The sequence below is a fragment of the Pleurodeles waltl genome, chromosome 6 (assembly GCF_031143425.1).
Source record: "Pleurodeles waltl isolate 20211129_DDA chromosome 6, aPleWal1.hap1.20221129, whole genome shotgun sequence".
Taxonomy (NCBI): Eukaryota; Metazoa; Chordata; class Amphibia; order Caudata; family Salamandridae; genus Pleurodeles; species Pleurodeles waltl.
In genome coordinates, this window is record NC_090445.1 from 123,617,001 (window position 1) to 123,636,350 (window position 19,350).

A 19,350-nucleotide genomic window follows, 5' to 3' on the forward strand; every position below is an offset into this window, starting at 1 on the left:
ACTGAATAGGGAGACAAATGATATAATCACACATTTTCTAGAATGTTTTGTTGGATTTTGAATAACTTGCAGAAAAATGAAGTCCTGCTTTGGTTTTGATTTGACAACTACAGTCAGTTGCCTGCGTGTGTGAGGCAGGAAAGGGTATATAGAGGGCAAAGGCTGAAAAATGAGACAGTGGATAGGAATGAGACTATTAGAGAATGAAGATTGACTAAGGACAGACGTGAGTAGATGGTAGCAAGACAGGTAGGATAGGCAAGAGGAGTTGCTAAGGGCAATGGTGGGTGGTTGGAGGCTCACAGTACTTAAATACGAGCTCAGCAGACTTCTAATGAAAGCAAAACATGCTGCACATTGTTTTATTTAATTTGTGCAGTTATTTTTTTATTTTCCGTTATGGTGAAGTTGATTTGTCATAAAAGTTGGTTTGGCGCCTGTTTTTTGTACTTGTTAACAATTGGATTTTATTTCAGCTTGTGTTGCACAATGAAGAAAAGACAGGTACAGAAGACACACTTTCTGACATTCTTAACTAATAGTGGAAGGTAGTTTGAGGAAAAGCAATCCATGTTACTTTCACTCAAATCTATTTTCATGTGAAAAAGTATTTGATGCCAGACATGCACGTACCCTTCTCTAGTAGGCAGCGACATTACCATAGTGCACTCGAGCCGTTCTTTCACAGCACATGCCTTTCCATAGCAGACTTCAGGCATTACACTAAAGCCCACATTTCTGTATAGGGCACATAATCTGCTCCATAGTGATATCATCTTTTGTAAAGGAAGTGTGAACCCTTTTCATAATAGCCACTTTTTTTTTTTTTTTTTTTTGCAGGGACAGTTGGTTAATTAGTGCTGGCCAACCCTATTTATAGAGCATGTACCATTCCATAGCGGGCCAAACTCCTCTATGAGGAAGATGATCCTTTGTATAACAGTCTAGGTTTGTTTATACAGAGCATAGTCATTTACATTGCTGTTTAGGTCTCTTTTATAGGGAGATTAATTTATTCCACAGAGACCGTGGATTTTTCTGAAGGGTACACAAGCAATTCCGTGCAGCCAAGGCCTTTCCTAAATAGGAGATACTATATCAACGGACTTTTGTCCTTTAGGGAACAGAAATCATTCCATAGTGTTTTTGACCATTTCTGTAGGAAACATAATTAAATCTGTCATCATGCCAGTATAGTCCAGGCTATTGTTTTATATAAAACACAGGAGATTAATCAGTCTTGGTATTTCCATAGAAAAAAGTTCAGTAGGGTAACACGCTGTAGCATTTATTTGTTGTTGCATAGATCTTAAAATAGGGGACATTTTAGAGTTAGCATTGGCTTCTATGATTGCCTAATGGTGATATACTGCTTTTCCCTAAGAGTTGTGACTGATATAAAATACAATGCGTTTAGAAAGTGTACCCCACAATTCAAAATGGTCATCTATCGCTCCCTTGTATTCTGGAGTTAAGTTACTTTTTTCCAGTCCCAAGTAGTAACTCAATCGTGAGCATCAAAGAGCTTTCCAAAAAACTCCACCACAAAGTAATTTAAAGGTACAGATCATGGTATAAAACCATTTTCAAAGATCTTGATTTTCCCTTGGAGCACCCACAGGATGAGTAAGAATTAGGCTATGTGTGGCATTAGGCATCCTTCCTAACTGAATGATAATGTAAGGAGACTTATCTGAAAGAATAGCAAGAGGGTAATGGAAACTTTGGAGGAGCCACGGGAATTTAAGGCTAATGCTAGTCTGTACAATGCAAGAAGAATATACTGAGCACTAAAAAAATGTAGCCTCTGGTAGGGTGTCAAGAAAGAAGCAATTTCTTTAGAAATAACAAACTTCAATCCTATTTGAAGTTAAAGGTCGAGGGGATTCTTGTGCTATGTGGCAAAATGTTTTGTGGCCTTGCTAAACTAAAAATAATAATTTGCGCCTAAAAACGGATCCTTCTAGTTGGTACAAATCCAGCAGTGCGGAAGACCATAGTGTGAAGCATGGTAGTGTCATCAGCATTTTGTGGGGATGCCGGCAGCAGCTGGGGCACTTATATAGACAGAAGGAAATATTTTTGGAGCAGTGTAAAGGTACATCTCCTGCCCTTTTAAAAAAAGACCCAAAGCACCCTGCTACAGAACGGATGTCAATATCATTGAATGGTCCAGATAGAACCCCTACAGAAGGACAATATAAATATGTACATTGACATGAGCTTGATGTTCATTAACATTCATCTAAGGAAGCTGGCCGAGCTTGAACACTTTTGCATAGAAAAATGGTCAAATGATGCTAACTCTGATTCTGCAAAGTTGGTACAAACCTATCCCAACAGACTCGTGGCTGTATTTTATACAAAAGATTTTTACTCAGCAATAACATCTACCCAATCATCATACTTCAGTTTTGTCATTTTTATGTAAAGTTTCACAATGAAATTTTTTTTTTTTTTATTAAAAGTGTAGAATATGGTTCGTAGAGAAATGGAAAATTTAATTTAAAAGCATGAATCTGATTCAGTGAAAAGATCAGTGGGGTGTAAACATATTATCCGCTCTGTAGAGCCAATACTGATAGAGAAGGGGCATGGACCGTTACAGAGCTGCCTGTCCTTCATGTAGAGACTTTTGCAGAGTACTTCGAGCCTTAGTAGGGTTGCAGGCTTTCCTCTGGAAATGTTTCAATACCTCTCTTGTCGACCCTTGTTTTAGCATGTTGCGTCAGTAAATCATTATGGTTACAAAATGAGTTGCTAATTCCTAACTAGCTTTCTTTGCTACAGACTCGCATGACGGCATGGCGGCCACCGCAGCAGTGAGTCCCAGTGAATACCTGCAGCCGTCTGCCAGTTCCACCCAGGTGAGCTCTTTGGAGTAATGAGGTCATGAAATTGTAGGGAGATCCTGGTGGGCATATTCAAATGCAAATGAACAGACGTTTTGGGGAGAGGGGTAAGTGTGTTTGGAGAGCCCATAATAATGTGAAGGTGCCTTTAGCATATGAAACAGCAGCTCTTGCAGAGACTTGCGACTCCTAAAAAAGAACTACTAATCAAACTATCTAGCCCTCAAAGTCTCTAAAACAGCTGACTTTTATGTTAGTTTATGTTGGAGGCTACACATAAGTCAACACACCTTTTCTCCTTCATGATCTTTCTGTGCTTATCTTGCACACAAGTTACTTTTTGAGGAGGGAATCAAGGTGTAGCCATGCTGATTCCTGCACTGTGGAAGTATCCTCTTAAGCATGATATTTGAGTACTTTAACGCTCAGGCACATTGTGCTTGATTAAAGTGTTCATTTCTATGGAACAGGAATATATGATACAAGGGCCTAGTTGAGATTGGGGTGTAGATAAACATGGTTCTAATTTTCACTCATAATGAATCTAGAACTGGTCTGTGGAGGTTTATCAGGTGCTACTCTGGAATTATCTAAATGTGTTCCTGTTTGTTGAAGTACTATATTCAGTGTATCCCAATCTGTTCCACCGCACGTGATCCCAGACTAGCTCGTGCAGAGTTACAGGACTGGTTCTGACATACTGACACTCAGCCCTCCAAGAGTGCCAGATGTCTGGCTACAGCTCTTGTGAAATCTCAGTGAGGCACTTCCTCCGTTGTTTGACAGCTTTGTCCTTCTTACAGCTATAGAAAGAGTCGGGTCACAGTGGCCATACTATAAATGCTGCGGGTGGGTTATACACACCCCAGCCATTCTACTGTAGCCATTGTCCACTACCCCTGCTGACTTCATGACTACTGCTGGAGTCTCTTCACTCAGACCTGTTACTGCTGTCACTTGTCCTTCTCGCCCATTCAAATGACTTCTGCAACCATATCCACCAGCCTTGCGACTAGTGTAGATTAAAATTAGTACACTGCGGAGCAGGTACGTTTACATTTTTTGTCTTTATTGTGGATCAGAGGAGGGCTTTTCACTACCTCACCTTGTTTTATTTATTTATTTTAATTGTGTGAGTCTGTTGCCCTCAGATACTTTACCTCTGCAATGCTTCTCTTTCCTTGTTAGCGGCTTCTTAGACTTTCCCATTTGCTTTTTTTTTTTAAGTCTGGTTTGACAGCCCAAATGTATATGCTTCCTATTGTTACCAGTTCTCTACTGTCTCACTTGTGTATCATTCATTTTCCTTTAGAATGCTTGCATTTCAGTGCAATGTGGACTATTTTAATCTCAAAAGAACAGTAACTGTGATACATTCATTTGTTATAGATGCATTGTAATCAGAAAGCTACATGTTTTTTTTTTTCACGGTAGCAGGCTTTAAAAAAATATTTTGCCAAGGATTTAAAAAGGCAACCCAGACCTATTGGCTTTGCTGATGTTTATTTTTCATTTTTCTCTTGTCCAAATTAACCTATTTGTCCCCCTGCCTTCTGTGTGCATTCATTGGCCTGCATGGAATTGCGAAAGATTATTTGGCAACAATCGCAAGAACACAAAAAATGTGATCAAATTAATTTGTTATGAGCGAGTGGGTGAGATTTGGGCTTGTTAGCACTGGTGAAATATTTAAATCAGATAGCCAGGTCTTACTGTTGCTGTTACAAAACAGCTCTGTGACTGAACGGTGTCTGCGCACATTACATGACTGAATGCTCTCAGTGGCTTTTTCTACGCCCATCCACGTGATGTTACACAGTTGCAGCACTCGGACTACTGTGAGTGTACACCCCGCCCCTGCCGCCATTGGCTATTTGTACTCACAGTCTGGCTACTGCTGCGTATCTACCTCAGTCTGGTGACTGTTGCATGTCTGTGTTTACAACGCCAGCCTTGTTACTGCTGCACATTGCCATTCACAGCCACGATACTACTACTTCTGCAACACCAACATCACCACGAGTGACTCGCAGTTCGTACCCCAGGCCCTGTGACTGGTGCACATCTCTGTTCACACCAGCCTTGTTGCTGCTCCCGTCAGTTTATAGCCGCTGCTTTTTATCTGCTGCATAGCTACATTTCCAGCCCCAACCATGCAACTGCTTCACATCTTGCTTCACATTTACACCCCCACAACTGCTTTCTGCCTCCAGTCACATTTCCATCCCTGTGAGTACCGCATCTTTCTGCTCAGAACCAGCCTTCTTTACATTTATTTTATATTACATGCTGCATCTCTAAGCAATACCCAGTACGTTTCTAGTCGCGCACATCAAATTGAAACAGTATAACGGGAACCATCGTAGTTATTTCCCACTACAATCATATGGTATATTACATAACAAACCTTAAAAATTTAAAACCGATGCTGCTTACACTTTCTTACATTTATCTTCCTGACCCACCCTCCCCAGCACCCTTTTTGGGGTCCCAACAAATACACTAATATCTTCACGTTCACTAATGCCAATAAATAGGCCATTGGGGCGATATCTTCCAGCTCTTCTGCGGGAGGATTTCACGTTCCACAACCACAGACTTGTCACTGTTGCGTGCCGCCATTCATAGTTCCAGCATTGTTACTGCTACAGCTGACTGTTGTTCCTCCTATGTTAGTGGCTGTTAGCAGTGTCCTTTAGCATCAGTTCACCCTTCCATCTATGTGATAGAATGTAGGACCTACTGCCACCCAAATCAATAAAGGAAGTTAAGATTATGCAAATACATTCCCCTGCACTCTGCTGTGTTTCTGTTCAAAACCCTCGACCTGTGACTGCTGCTTATCTCCGTTCAAAATTCAAGCTCCGTGACTGTTGTCAGTGTATTTTCACACATCTAGTCCACTGTCCGTGAACCCTGTGACAGCTGCTTCCTAGCATTTGCGAGCTCCTGTGCAAACCACCAATGCCCCTCTGTCCTCATAATAAACAAAGGAGGATATCTAAATGAGATCACATGTCCCTTAGCTAGTGAGGTTGAGCTAATTGGGCTTGCGTTTTTGCATCAACTACACTTCATATATGATGATGGTTTCAAACTCTATTGTGATATTTCTGTCTGTCTTTGTGGATTCTTCAGTTTGAGATTGTTTTGCAATAGTTGTGATATTACTGCTATTGAGGCATGTGTTCAGCTTTCTGGGGCATTTAGTAGTTAGCAAATAAGGCTGAATCAAATCTTACCAGTTTTGTAAAATGTCAACACTTTTCCTTGCAACCACTAGTAATTTAGAGGTCATTTCCAACCCCGATTCCAGTCACAGGATTTTCTACATCTCCTTATTATCCTCCTTTTTAGGTCTCGCCTAGGCAGCCCATGCAATGTCTCTTTTGAGAAATGCTGTACCTGCAGTGTGGGCTTCAAGCACCTCCCATCTTTTCAATTTGTTCCTGTTAGTGCCCTTCGTAAAAGCCTACTTTTGTTTCGTGAATATACTTAGTCCCGGCTTTTGGTGTTTCACACCCTCCCAGGAGACTGCCCCGGTTACTTGGGTCTTAATCTTTTTTTAAATTTACGTTCCTTTGTGTGCACTATTTGTTTTGTTTGCCTCGGCTCGTGTATCAGCACAGCACCTGCTTTATGGATGCTATGCTTCATGTTTCGGATGGCATTTGCATTTTCCAACACTTTTGTTCTATTAGCACAGCCCCCTCTTCACAGCCGCTGTGGTTCATGTTTTAATTTTGTTACTTATAAGGAGGTAGCATGTGTGCCATCGTTTATTTTTCGGTGCCCCCTCATCGGCAGGCATGGACCCCGCAGAGGTAGCTTTGATGTGAAGGGCAGTGGTGTCTGTCGTGGGCGGCAGTACTGGAGTCCAGCACCAATTCAGCTCGGACTCCCTGCTGCTGCAACCTGAGCTCTCGTTCCTTATCAACATCTTGCTAGCCAGGTGTCTCCCGCAGGATGAGACGTGCTCCCACCTCCCTACAGTCCCATCGCCACTGTGCCTCACTGAGTTGTATCTTTTTAGCTGCAACAATTTCTGTGAGGTGAATTGTGCAATTTGTCATATTTTAAAATGGTGCATTTCAAAACCACCTTAACAGTGTGGTTACTCATTTTACGTTTTAAACAGTACATAGTGAATAATTCAAACAATGAATTCTACTCCCCTCTACTCAACTCCATGACACTCTACTCCCCCTACTCAACTCTGACACTTCAACAAATCCACCTGTAACACTCTACTCATCCACTCCACTCTGACACTCCATGCCACTAACTTTTAGCCATGCTGAACAGCAGCCACACTTGTGTACAACATGTTTACTTTGGGAGCCATGTTTGTGTTTTAGTTACTTTGGGCATGTTTAGCAAAGAAAGGCATGTGGCTGCTGTTCTGAACAGCTGCAAACGCTCCTTCCCTCTCCTTGTTGTCTTTGTTTCCTCCCTTGTGCTCTGCAGGCTGCTGATTGGAGGAGAGGGCAGGGTAGAGCTGGGGCCGCTCTGCGGGCTTGTTCAGATCAGTGTTTATTTCCGTTGCTCTCTGAGGTCCTATACACATACCTTCGACTGCACAATTATATATTTTTTTTAGTTGAAAAAAAACACAGGCACCAGTCTCATTGGACGCAGGGAAATTAAGTGTCAAACATAGTCTGCAGTTCCCAGAGGCCGCTCTGCACCTCCTGCTCCATTGCTGCCTTTCGGGCTGTGCGGATGTGCTCATTGGAGGAGGGGGTGGGGTAGAGCCAGGCCCACTCTGCAGGCTTGTTTTTCACCTACCACCACTCCGGTGTTACAAAACAGCAAAACGTAAACAAATGGCCCTTTATTACCCTTAGGCAACAGACAGAATTAGCCCCTTACTAGACCTCCTGGAAGTCTTAGGCACCTCATCAGGAAGCGCTATAAAATATAGGTAACATGGAGCGCCATTAAAAAATGAAACCTTACAGTAGCATTCTTATGTTCATAATATGCCCCCTTTTAAGTATCTAGGTGCAGCATACTGTTTAACCTATCCTTTCAGAAGTCTTGTTTAGGATATCCTGTGCTTCCAAATGTTTATTAGTAAGGTGTACATTTCCCCCCTTTCTCACTGTCACATATATCGTGAGATATCATTACTCTGTTCCATATTCTGACACAACTACTCCATGGGAGTAAGTCTTTACCTGCTTTCACAATTATGTGCTGCATTTGTTCGTTTGAATTTTGAAGAGATTTTGTCATATTTTCATTAAATTGCACGGAAGCCCGTCTTTGGTTGTGTTTGGACGTTCACCAGTTGCATGTGAAGCAGTAGTACATTTTGTAGCAGCCAGAATAATAGGCTGCATGGCTAAATAATTATAAGGTCCCAAAGGCAAGCCCTATTGGCTATGCCAATGCTTGTTTGAAGTGTTGCCACTAACGTTGTCACAGTGAGTGATCTTCGGTTGTACCAAAGGTGTGTAAAATGTGGCCTGTTTAGATGATGGGGTCGCTGTATACGATTTCATATCCTAATTAAGTGAGAAAACGACAACTGTGGTATAGATTTTGTGCCTCCCCTATTTAGTAGCACCGTTTTATCCCGAAATTGGAGCTCACACAATATTCACACCTGTTGCCAAGATGCACATAGGCGTGATCTCATAAAATGGTGACCACTGCTCTAATTAAATAACATCAAATATTGGAAAACGTCTGAGGTGGGACAAAACGTGTGTCGGCTGAATCATCTGTATCTTGCATGATTGAATCAACTATACTTCATGTCAGATGGTGCTAAGATTGAGCACAGGAATTACTCCACTACTTTTTTAGAGTTGTACTGTTAATTTCATGAGGAGGAATCAGGGACGGAAACAGTACCCTAAGAATTAAATTTGACTAATCAGGATGAAATAATATTACTTATTTACTACTGTAATTAGTGCCCTAATATTTATTTTTATATGATTTGATACCCTATAACATGTTTTACATTTACACCTCTGTTCCGTTTACAAACCACATCCGTTTTTTTTAATGGCAGAATTCGGTGCTGTCAGTTCCTGTTGCATAGATGCCATTTTTGGGTCCCCTGTAGATATTACATATGTATTCTTGGCCTGTCTGATCGTTGTTCCTTTTGCAAGTTATTCCTGCTGTACACAATTCCACATTCCTTCTTGCTTTTAGTATCTTTTTAACCTTTATGGTGTCACCATATGCCACATTTTAAGGTCAGCATTTGATCAAATTGTTTATTTGAGTTCCCAAATTAACCTCTATTTTAATTTGTGTTGTTTGGATTTTGAGCTTCATGTTGTGGGCATGGAGGCACCGTTTAATTATAGAGAATATTGCAGACTTTATTTTAGTTAGACAAGTAGGGAAGAAATTGTTTGAGGCTTTGGAGCATAAAGTGGTTATGTTGATTTCAACAGGCTCTAGACACTGGCTTACATGCCTTTAATACTACATGTCTTCTTGAAAGACAGGCTGAATTTAAATTTAGTGCCTACTGTTTTCACATCTGTTCATTCTTAGGGGAAGCACACGTCTTTAAAAACCTGCTATGTGCTGAGATCTGTATCTGTAGGTCTGTTTATGTTGGTCATACTAATTTGATATGTTTCTCTTTTTTTCATAGGATTCCCAGCCATCTCCATTAGCCCTTCTTGCAGCAACATGTAGCCGAATTGGTCCCCCTGTAGTGGAAGAAGCCGTTGCCCCCCCAGTTCCTTCCCACCCAACACCTAGAAAATTGGTACCAATAAAACCAGCACCAGTCCAAGGCAAAGGCGGCTTTGGACTTCTTGCCTCCAAAGGAAATGTTATCCAACTCCAGAACACTCAGTTGGGGACCTCTTATCCCACAGGACAGCTGGTCTTTACTATTCAGAACCCACCTGTGCTCAATAAGGGAGCATTCACATCTAATTGCCTGCAGTACCAAGGGGTGCCACAGGCTGGACAAACCTTCCAAGTGCAGCAGAACCTTGCAAACCAGATTCAGCTAATCTCTGGCACCAACCAGACCATAAGCACCACCACTAAACATGTGCCTATCAAACCGTCACAATCCCCAAAAATCGAAGTGGGCACAGCCTCCATGCAGGGTGTCATCAACATGAAGACATCTGACGGCTCCACCATCACCCTACCTCTCAGTAATCTCATCGGAGCCGGGGACCACAGCACTCAGACACATTATGTCACTGAAAGTCCTCCACTGCAGACAACGAAGCCCAATAAAAAAACAAGGAAAAAAGTCATGGCACTACCTTCTATGTCACCCACAGCAAACATTGGAGAGCAGGTGGAGACAGTGCTGATCGAAACAACGGCAGAAAACATTATCCAAGCAGGCAACAATGTGGTGATCGTTCAGGGCCAGACCCAAGGCCAACCAACCATGATGCAGCAGATGCAGCTTGTGCAGCCTAAGCAGGAGCCACAGGTGGTGCATATCCCTCAGCAGGCACTGCGCGTTGTCCAGGCAGCATCTGCCACCCTCCCTGCAATTCCACAAAAGGCTCAGCACACCTTTCAAGTTCAGTCGGCTGAACCAGTGCCCTCCCAGGTAGGTACTTCTAAGTGCCCCTTTGGAGTTTGTTTTTAGTGATCAAATGTGAAGGTTCATACAATCTGCTCACGTTAGGCAATGTATGCTATACTTAGAGTAGTGGAGAAGCAGGGATGATGATGTATTGCATGGGTTGAAGTAAAGATGACTGATTGTACAGAGTATGTAGTGTAGTATTCTTTAAATAGGGTTACCTATATGTTTTACTCTGGCAGGTTTCTTTAATGGTATGGTGTACAGATAGTTTTAGCTGTGTATTAGCAACAGACCGATTGTAGCCAATATAATGAGAGTGAGCTTTGGGTCTTACCTTTTTACATGATTCATAAACTTTCAGTCAAGGGGTTGTTTCTAATATCCGGAGCGTCATGAATGTTGTTGACTGAACTGCCATGCCCTCGGACCCTTCTCACCAGCCACCAGGCTAGGCCAAGCTTTACAGTGGGAAAGCCCAGGAGACAAGGGGGTTTGGGAGACAGAAAGGTGCTGGCACGGATACATGTCTTTGGCTTACGAATTGCTTTACTGACATCCTCTGCTTAGTGTAGACTGCAGTTCCACCCATCAGCTAACTACTCTATACCAAAAAAAAGAATAGGCACATTGCAGTCTCACGGCCTGCGCTTCGTGTAATTACTCCTTCTCAGCATTTTTACCTAGTTTTCTTGACACTTAACCCTTGCATCTAATGCCTTTATTATATCCTGTGGTTTGCAGAGTGGTAAATACATCAACCTGTGTTACCCTATATGCCTCCTGTTTATGCTTTTTTTCAGCTAAGGATAGTGTACAGTATTAGTTTAGCCTTATCCTTAGCTTTGGCTGATTATTAGTATACTCGAGTTGTTGCATCATGCTCTGATTAATCGGATCTGCTTTATTTATAACCAAACCAAGAGGCTTAATATGGCAGTACTTTAGCTCAACCATGTAAAAGGTCACGAATATGTACAAAGAGCAAAATTTCAGATGTAGTTCAGATACACACAGGATTCTGTAAGCGTTTAAGTTGTGCTGCCTGCGTAGGACACCGTAACTTTAATGTCTGTGCAAGGGAAAATAAGGGCCTTCTCAAATGGATCACCTTCGTCTGTCTTTAGCCTCTATTGCACATGTCTTAATGGTTACGGTCACTTACAAAGGATATGATTGCAGCTTCAGCCTGACATTGGATGAAGACCATACTGTCCTGCGTTCAAGATTCAGGAAACCCCTATTCCATCTGTGGTCCACTTTTGGAATGTTGTCACTGGGGAAAAAAGCTCAAAATGAATTGCAGAGGTTGCAGAAGTGAGAAGACACTTCTTGAGCTTCCTCCTGCAGGACTTCTGGTGTTGGAGTCCAACAGAGTGACTGTCAGGCAAGGACTTAGTAGCTTATTCCTGAGTAGATGACTGCCTCAGCTTTCTTCTCACTAGACCTGGTACTCTTGTGAGATTCTAAGTCCATAAACAATGCCCCCTGCACTCTAAATCAAACAAACTGTACAAAGAGACACATGTAGAAGGTGATCTTCTCAATATGAATGTAGGTGCAACTTTTCTGCACCACATTGCAACGGTAAACTTGTGATGCTCTCATTGGTGTCTCTTAGTTTGTCGTGGGGAATGCAGCAACACTTGCAGTGGTTGGAGACTGCACCAGTCTTCTAGTACTTAAAATGTAACTTAGGGCAGAGTATAAGTGTTCGCTTCACCTTCCTAGTCCTCATACTTTATTGTCCATCTCCATTTCCTGCTCATGATTCAAAAGCTGGCAAATTTAATTGCTATTGTACTTTTGAGCCTCAAACATAACTCACTTTTTAACTGTGGTTTTGTACGTATATATATATACACCTAACCTGCGAGAAATGTGTGTGTGTGTGTGTATAGGTAATCAAGTTACATATTTTAAAATATGTAGTTTGAAAAATATGTTTAAATTCATGAATCTAATTTTATTTAAAATAAGCTAATTTTTAAATGCATAAATGTGTCATTACTATACTCACATAATTTAAATATCCTACCCGTTCTTGAACCTTAAAGCCCTCTACCACCCAATACTCTACCCACATCTGAACCCTAAACACCCCTTACTAGCCCCCAGAAGTACTTATTCCTGGCCCCTAAAAAAACCTGTACTTTACCCTGAAACACTACCCATCCTTAAACCGTATACAACTCTGCCTACCAATATATGTTATCCTTCTTGAGCCTTCAAAACCTTTACTGCCCCTAAACTCTAACCATCCCTGGAACCTAAAAATAAAAAACTTTTTCTACCACTACTCCTACCCTTCCCTTATTTTAGCTCATCTGCTCAACTCTGTAGTGCAGTAAACACCCGTCTGAGCAAATAGCAGCTGTCCAACACTTGACAAGGATTGTCCTCTCCCCAAAGTAAACATACGAGAATACCTGTACACAAATCAATTTTACTGAAGTAGTGGCATAGAGCTCGTTATCTTCCAGATTATATGTGTTTCTGCATTCATCAAGCTTGAAATAGGGTTGTAATTACATATTGTGAATCTCTCAAACTCTATAGCATTCAAACATGATTGGGTTGCCTGTCTTTTTGTTGAGTTTGTTTTAGGAAGGTTGTAGAAGTTCTATGAATGGGGGATATCAAGGTGTGTGCTTAGTTTTTACAGATGTGATTAAGATTTTATTCAGCCTGGAGTACTATCAGTTTTAAAAGGCCTTGCTTTTAGCAAGATGTTAAAAAAAAAGTTAGCAAAATGTTAGAAAATTCTGTGTAAACTTTAGGAAAGGCGCTTCATATTAGGTGAATATGCAGGGGGGGCCTAACTATAATAAGGCCTGCATACGGTATGGCTACCATTTGCAAAACATGATGCATGTATTATTTGTGTGTCCATACCTAGTTATTCCCAGAGAATGGTACTCATTGCGTCTAATATTTCAGAGGAAAAAATATTACTACCCTGAGAAAAGGAATCAATGAATTGTATATGGCAGACACATTAAATATTTGATATCATATTTTTAAATGTAACTTTTTTCTCAGTATGTAAATTACTGCTAAAAGTTTTTTTTTTTTTTTTTTTTTTTTTTAATCATTTTTGAAAATAAGTGTTACATCAGAGTTCTAACTCGTTTTACACTTTTGTCTTTGGAAGTTGATGTGTAATAAAGCAAAAAATATCGAAAAAATAATGAAAAACGCCCTCATTGCACTTTATGACCTCTTCTAATTGAGAGGGTATTGTAAACTCACATAGTAAAATGGCAAACTGAGGTTGTGAAAACCCAAGACATTATCAACAATATTTGGATAGGAAAGTGAGAAGAACAGTCCAGCTATAGTGGAATTGTAATGGAGGGTGGAGTGGTTATAAGTAGTAGAATAAATGCTTGGCAATTTGTGGCTACACCTCCCAATGAATAAATGAACGAAAACTAACTTCTAAAGCACAAACAGCTGCTCCAACTGGAGCGTTCTGGCGCTAGGCTGTGATAGGGCAAACAGGTCCCTATTACACTTCTCTAAACAGGAATGTCTTTAAATGAGTCTTAAAGACAGACTCCAAAGATACACCCCGAAGATGCTCGGGGGTGGGAGTTGGGGGGGGAGAGTCACAAGCTGGAGAAAAACAATGAGAATCATGCATAAAAGATTTTGACTCGTGGATCAGAGGACCCGGGAGGTGGAGGGGGTCTGCATTTAAAAAAAAGTTGTCCTGGATATATATTGGGCCTGTCTTATATACACCCTATGAGTGATCACGGCCATTTTAAACTTTATTCTTTGCTTGATCAGTAACCGATGTAAAGCTTTCATGCCTTGACAAATCGACTGATATTTAGGGACGTTCCAAACAAGACAAGATGCTCCATTTTGAATTCATTGTAGCCTATTAGTCAACTCCAGAGGTGCTCCCAGGAGGAAAACAATACCATAGTCTAATCTTGATGTATTCAGTGTGTGAACAATATGGTCCCCCATGACCGCTGCTAGAAATACTAAGGTCTTTCTCAAAAATTTCAGAAGAGAAAAACAAAGTCCTGCAATAGGCTGAACATGAAATTTGAGTGATAGGGACGTATCTATTTTCGCCCCTAGATTTTTTGCAGTAGATGTTGGATGGGTTCACCCAGCTCTGTAAGCCATAGTTTCATCATATCAAAACAGTAAAAGGTTTGAAATAAAATATTTCAGAATTGTCGGAGTTGAGGCTTAGTTAGCTATTATGCATCAAATCTGCAACTTCCACAAGGCAGCCCTGAAAATTGCCTAGAATCAAATCCTCCAATTGGTTAAAAGCGAACATTGACTGGGTTCATCTGACCTAATGTTGAAGCCCTAAGATTGTATGATGGGGGCTAGCGGAACATGTAAATATTAAACAATGTAGGGCTCAGTGCTGACCCCTGGGGAACACTCTAAGTCAACTCCTTATAGCCAGATTTATAGGAGTGGTATATGAACCACATGTTTCTGTTGGAAAAAACAGGATTTTAGCCAATATCCACTATACCAGGCTTTTCCAGACAGTGCAGTAAGATACCATGTGATACTGTATCGAATGCTGGGGAGAAGTAAAAAAAGATTACTGAAGATTTTTTTTCCTAATTCAGACTTGGTTTTAATAAAATCGGTTACCGTTAAAAGGGTTGTTTCAGTACTTTAGCCGGTGCGAAAGCCAGATTGTGATGGGTGAAGAAAATTGTTGTTTTCTATGTGTCTGGTAATATGGAGGTTAACCAAGTTCTCTAACATTTCCCACAATACGGGGAGTAACGAAATAGGTATGTAACTTGCCTGGGTTTAGCGGATCTGATTTAGCTTCTTTTTTTTTTTTTTTTTTTTTAAAGTGGCAACACCAGCACCTTTTTCCAAACTGATGGAACAGAACGGGATTCCAGAGACAGGTTAAACATGGAGTTGATCTAAATATTTAGAGAGGCCATTGCCCACGACAGAATGTGTGGTGGGCAGATGACCATCAGAGAGCCAGATCTAACTTTTGGAATAATTAATTCTGAGTCGGCTAAGGATATCTTCTCGAAAGCTGCTAAAATATAATCAGGACTTCATGCTTGAGGTGTCCTTTGAGATTGTACGGTGCTCACCATGCTAAACACAGAATAAATGTGATCGACTTTATCATGGAAAAAAGTTGACACATTATACACAAACCAGTGAGATTTTGGGATAGTTTGTTTGCCAGCATCAGAATTCAGAAAGGAATTTACTATTTTAAAAATAGTTCTTGGTGCATTGTCTGCTTCTTCTATTTGTTTGGAAAACATATTGGCTTTCGGTTTCTTGATACTCTTTCTAAACTGTTTAAGACTAGCTTTATACGTCAACTTGTCCTTGTCAAATTAGTCTCCATTTTCTTTCAAGCTTTTTACAGCTGAGTTTTTCTGCAAAGTGGGAGAATACCTTGCAGCAGAAGTTCTTTTCCGAAAAGCCCTCTTTAGGGATACTAGTTCACCAAAGCCCACCCTTCATTCTAGATCAAAAGATTTGACCACTTCATCAGTACCCCCTATTGAACTCAGTGACTTGCAAACATATTTTATTCAGATCTAAATCTAAAATGGACTGCCATGAACAAAACATATCTAATTGTTTACTCTTAGACATCTGGACCGTAGAAAGTGACTAGGAGGTGATATGACCAAACTAACAGTACAGATTGGCCCACCTCTAAAAATCTTAGGTTAGAAAAAATGACTCCTAAATTATGTTTATCTTTATGTGTAGGGCCATAAACCTTTTTGTAGTAGTTTATAGTCAGACGTAGCCTCAATTAACTCCCCAGTGGCACTGCAGTATGGATCATCTACATGTTTTCCCAGCCTCATAAAGTTATAGCATTGTAGAAAAAAATGGGCAATGTCATTTAATAAGACCTTGCTATACAAAGGGTAATTATTTTGGGGGGTGGGTGACAGATAAGAGCCCCAGACAGGGAGAAGTTATCAAAACTCATGAGTGAAAATACAAGGCACTCCATATGCCTTAACCCTTCTAGTTGCTGAATGGAGCACAGAAATGTTGAGCGATAAATATTTGCAGTGCCCTAACCAGGCCTTTCACCCTAGTGCAGCCATTATGTGTGCCCAGACAACATAATATGGAGCTGGTAATGTCCATACTCTGTCACCAAGTCTAAGGATTCTAGAACTCAAATATAGTTGAAAACAACAGTTGGGGCAGATTTGGGTACCCCTTCACTTGAAGCAATAGTGAGGAGGTAACCACATTTGGGCAGGTACATCCCTATTAGGGTCTCTTTGCTGAAAGTTATTCTTCCACCTATGGCTGTAGGAAAAAGGGGACAGCGTGGCTGGCTCTGGTTGCGTCCGGGCACAGACGGGCTTGCCTTTGGTGCGCCTTCACGCTCTTCTCATCTTTAAATAGGCAAGGGAATCAGCGAGACCCTGCCCAGGTTCCAGCAACTGGCAGGGGTGTGGAATGTATTAAAATATTAAAATATCTACTGGTCCATGGAACAGGCTGCTTCTTAAATCTACTTGTCCTGTAAAAAAACAATCTACTTGTCCCTTTGGTGTCGTGTAGTGTGGTGATACATTATAGCAGAAATGTCATTCTGTAAAAGCTCTGATAGCCTCTCTGATTATGCCAGGGCTATTGCTATAGTGGGGCTTTAATACGTGCAATTTCAATCCCTACCATAGCAGTTTCCTTATTTTGCCACTTTTCTGCAGATCTACATACTGGGGATAGAGGAAGCAGTAAGCAATAGTTCCAGGGCTAGAAAGCCTTTGAGTCTGCAAACCTATTAACTTGCACGTTTTAAGGATGTTCACAAGCTCTTCTCTAACCTTTTTCCATAATGAGAAAGGTTGGAAATGTACTACTGACAGTGGGAGAAGTAAAAGTTCTTCCAGGGTTGGGAAAAAAGTGGTTGGAGGGAAAGTAAACTTTTAAACATTCAATATATCTTCACATGAGCAATATTTTCTAGGAGTAATGATTTCCTGGTCTACTTCTGTACGTTCTTGTGAATTCATTAAAGCCACTAATTCAAAGACATATACCATGGGTGCACTTTTGTGACTTCCTTTAAGAATTGGCTCCCTAATTAGGTTTGGCCTTAACAAAGACATTTTGTTTTTTATTAAACTTCTATTTCTCTTTCTATTGGCTGACTTTACGGTCAGTAATCACATTCTGCTCTTCAACAAAGAGCATATTGGCACACAAAGTAGTTTTGTTCAGTGCCAGAAACTACTGTGGCAATCAGTGGCGTAACGAAAATGGAAGGGGCTCCCCTGGAAAAAAAAAAACATGGTTGGCCTCCCTCCAGACTCACTCATGGTGCTGTGCTGACTGGGCCCCTTGCAGCGGGGCTGAGAGGCCTTTGTTACGCCACTGGTGCTTTTTGAGACCAAAATCTTTTTTTCTTCTTTTTGCCAGTGTTTGTTACAATGATGGGGGCCTGGCAGCTCCTACAACAATAAAGTGTTACAAAAGCCATGTCAAAACAAGACATGCATTGACAAAACCAAAAGACAAAAAAAAAAGGGAAAATTCAGATCAGTTGGCTTTACCAGTGCTTGTTTATTTTTATACTTCCCATAATCTTGTTGAAAATGGCTACACTGATTTTCCATTAGGAATATTTTTGGTAAATACTAGCATGCATCAACACATTTTCTAAATGACGCTTCAAAGAAATAGGACCTAAAATTGTATAGTAGCGAAACGTTTTTTTCCCTACTTGCATTTTTTTTCCTGAACATTTTTTTTTTAAAGCAAAGAATCATCACTTTTAATTACAAGCTTCTGCAAACATTCACATCTAATCAGAGAGCATTCTGCTGGGAGCATTATACTTAGCCTCATATTGTTAACCTTTTCAACCGTGTGTACTCCTTTTTTTATTTTATTTTTTATAACTGGAACCTCTGTCAATAGTGCAGTGTGACCTTAAAGCGTTTATTTAAAAGTGCTCACCCTATTAATCTATTAATGAAGGCTTTTCATTAATGAACCATAAATTCAAGTTCCAACAGCATTAACATATGTACACACATATTACCTCTACTGCAGATAGTTCCCTTCTCTGTAAACTGGCAGCCCAGGGGTTTGTGCTGCAGGGGCTTGGGCCTGCTTGTCCCAAGGACAGAATGAACATGAAAACTTGTTGCCCTTGACCCCAAACATTATGTCCCGGGTGTGGGGAGATAGGAATTCCACATCCTTGAACTGGAGTATACAAACTCAAGATGGCGTCTCTGTATAGAGTGCTTGTAAACTAAAAATCTCGAAGAACCCACTATGTACTCAACTTACTCCCCCACCTCTATTTGACCACAAAACACAATACAAAAATCAAATTCAAAACAGTGCATTTAGGGCCCTTTTGAAAAAAGCCCCATATTTAGAAGCATTAACAAGATACGTTTGTCAGAATCTACGTCTGTAGAACAAAACAGACCACCTTGCTTGCTATCATTTGCACGTCCATGATCGTCTCATCCTTAATTAGGCTAAGGAGTTAGCAGAAGACCCCACCCATGATCCAACACATAGAGCATACCAACTCAAATGGTGAATCCGTAAGGAAGGCTGGTACTCTAGTAACCTAAATACCAACATGAAGTGATCATGTGGGTGTTAGTGTGGAAACATAAAGACATTTGTAGTTCCAATTAAAGCTATTCAATTGATTAATTTTACTTAAGTAGTCAATAAGATTATCCCCCAAAAAACTCAGGATAATACTGGTTCATCTCACAGACCGTTTGTTATGCAAGTGGCAGTAACCGTTTGAATGCTGAAGAAGAGACATACAGGCGGAGGTGACATTCGTGTCCCCTGCATTACCTGTCCAGTGTGTACGGCGTGAACATCTTACCCTCCACAGTCGGAGAAAATCTTCTTCTTCTTTTTTTTTTTTTTTAAATTACTATCGGGGCACAAGGGAAAAAGACACCAACTGCTTTTTTT

At 40.8% G+C, this 19,350-nt stretch overlaps 1 protein-coding gene across 1 annotated transcript in view; it reads left to right on the top strand.

The window, feature by feature from the left end:
- The window catches only part of SP2 (Sp2 transcription factor), a 58,625-nt gene that overhangs the window by 10,912 nt on the left and 28,363 nt on the right, over positions 1–19,350 (top strand). The window contains exons 2-3 of the mRNA XM_069237517.1: positions 2,791–2,867; positions 9,478–10,410. Of these exons, the coding sequence (XP_069093618.1) occupies positions 2,791–2,867; positions 9,478–10,410 (1,010 nt within the window). The remainder of the gene's footprint in view (positions 1–2,790; positions 2,868–9,477; positions 10,411–19,350) is intronic.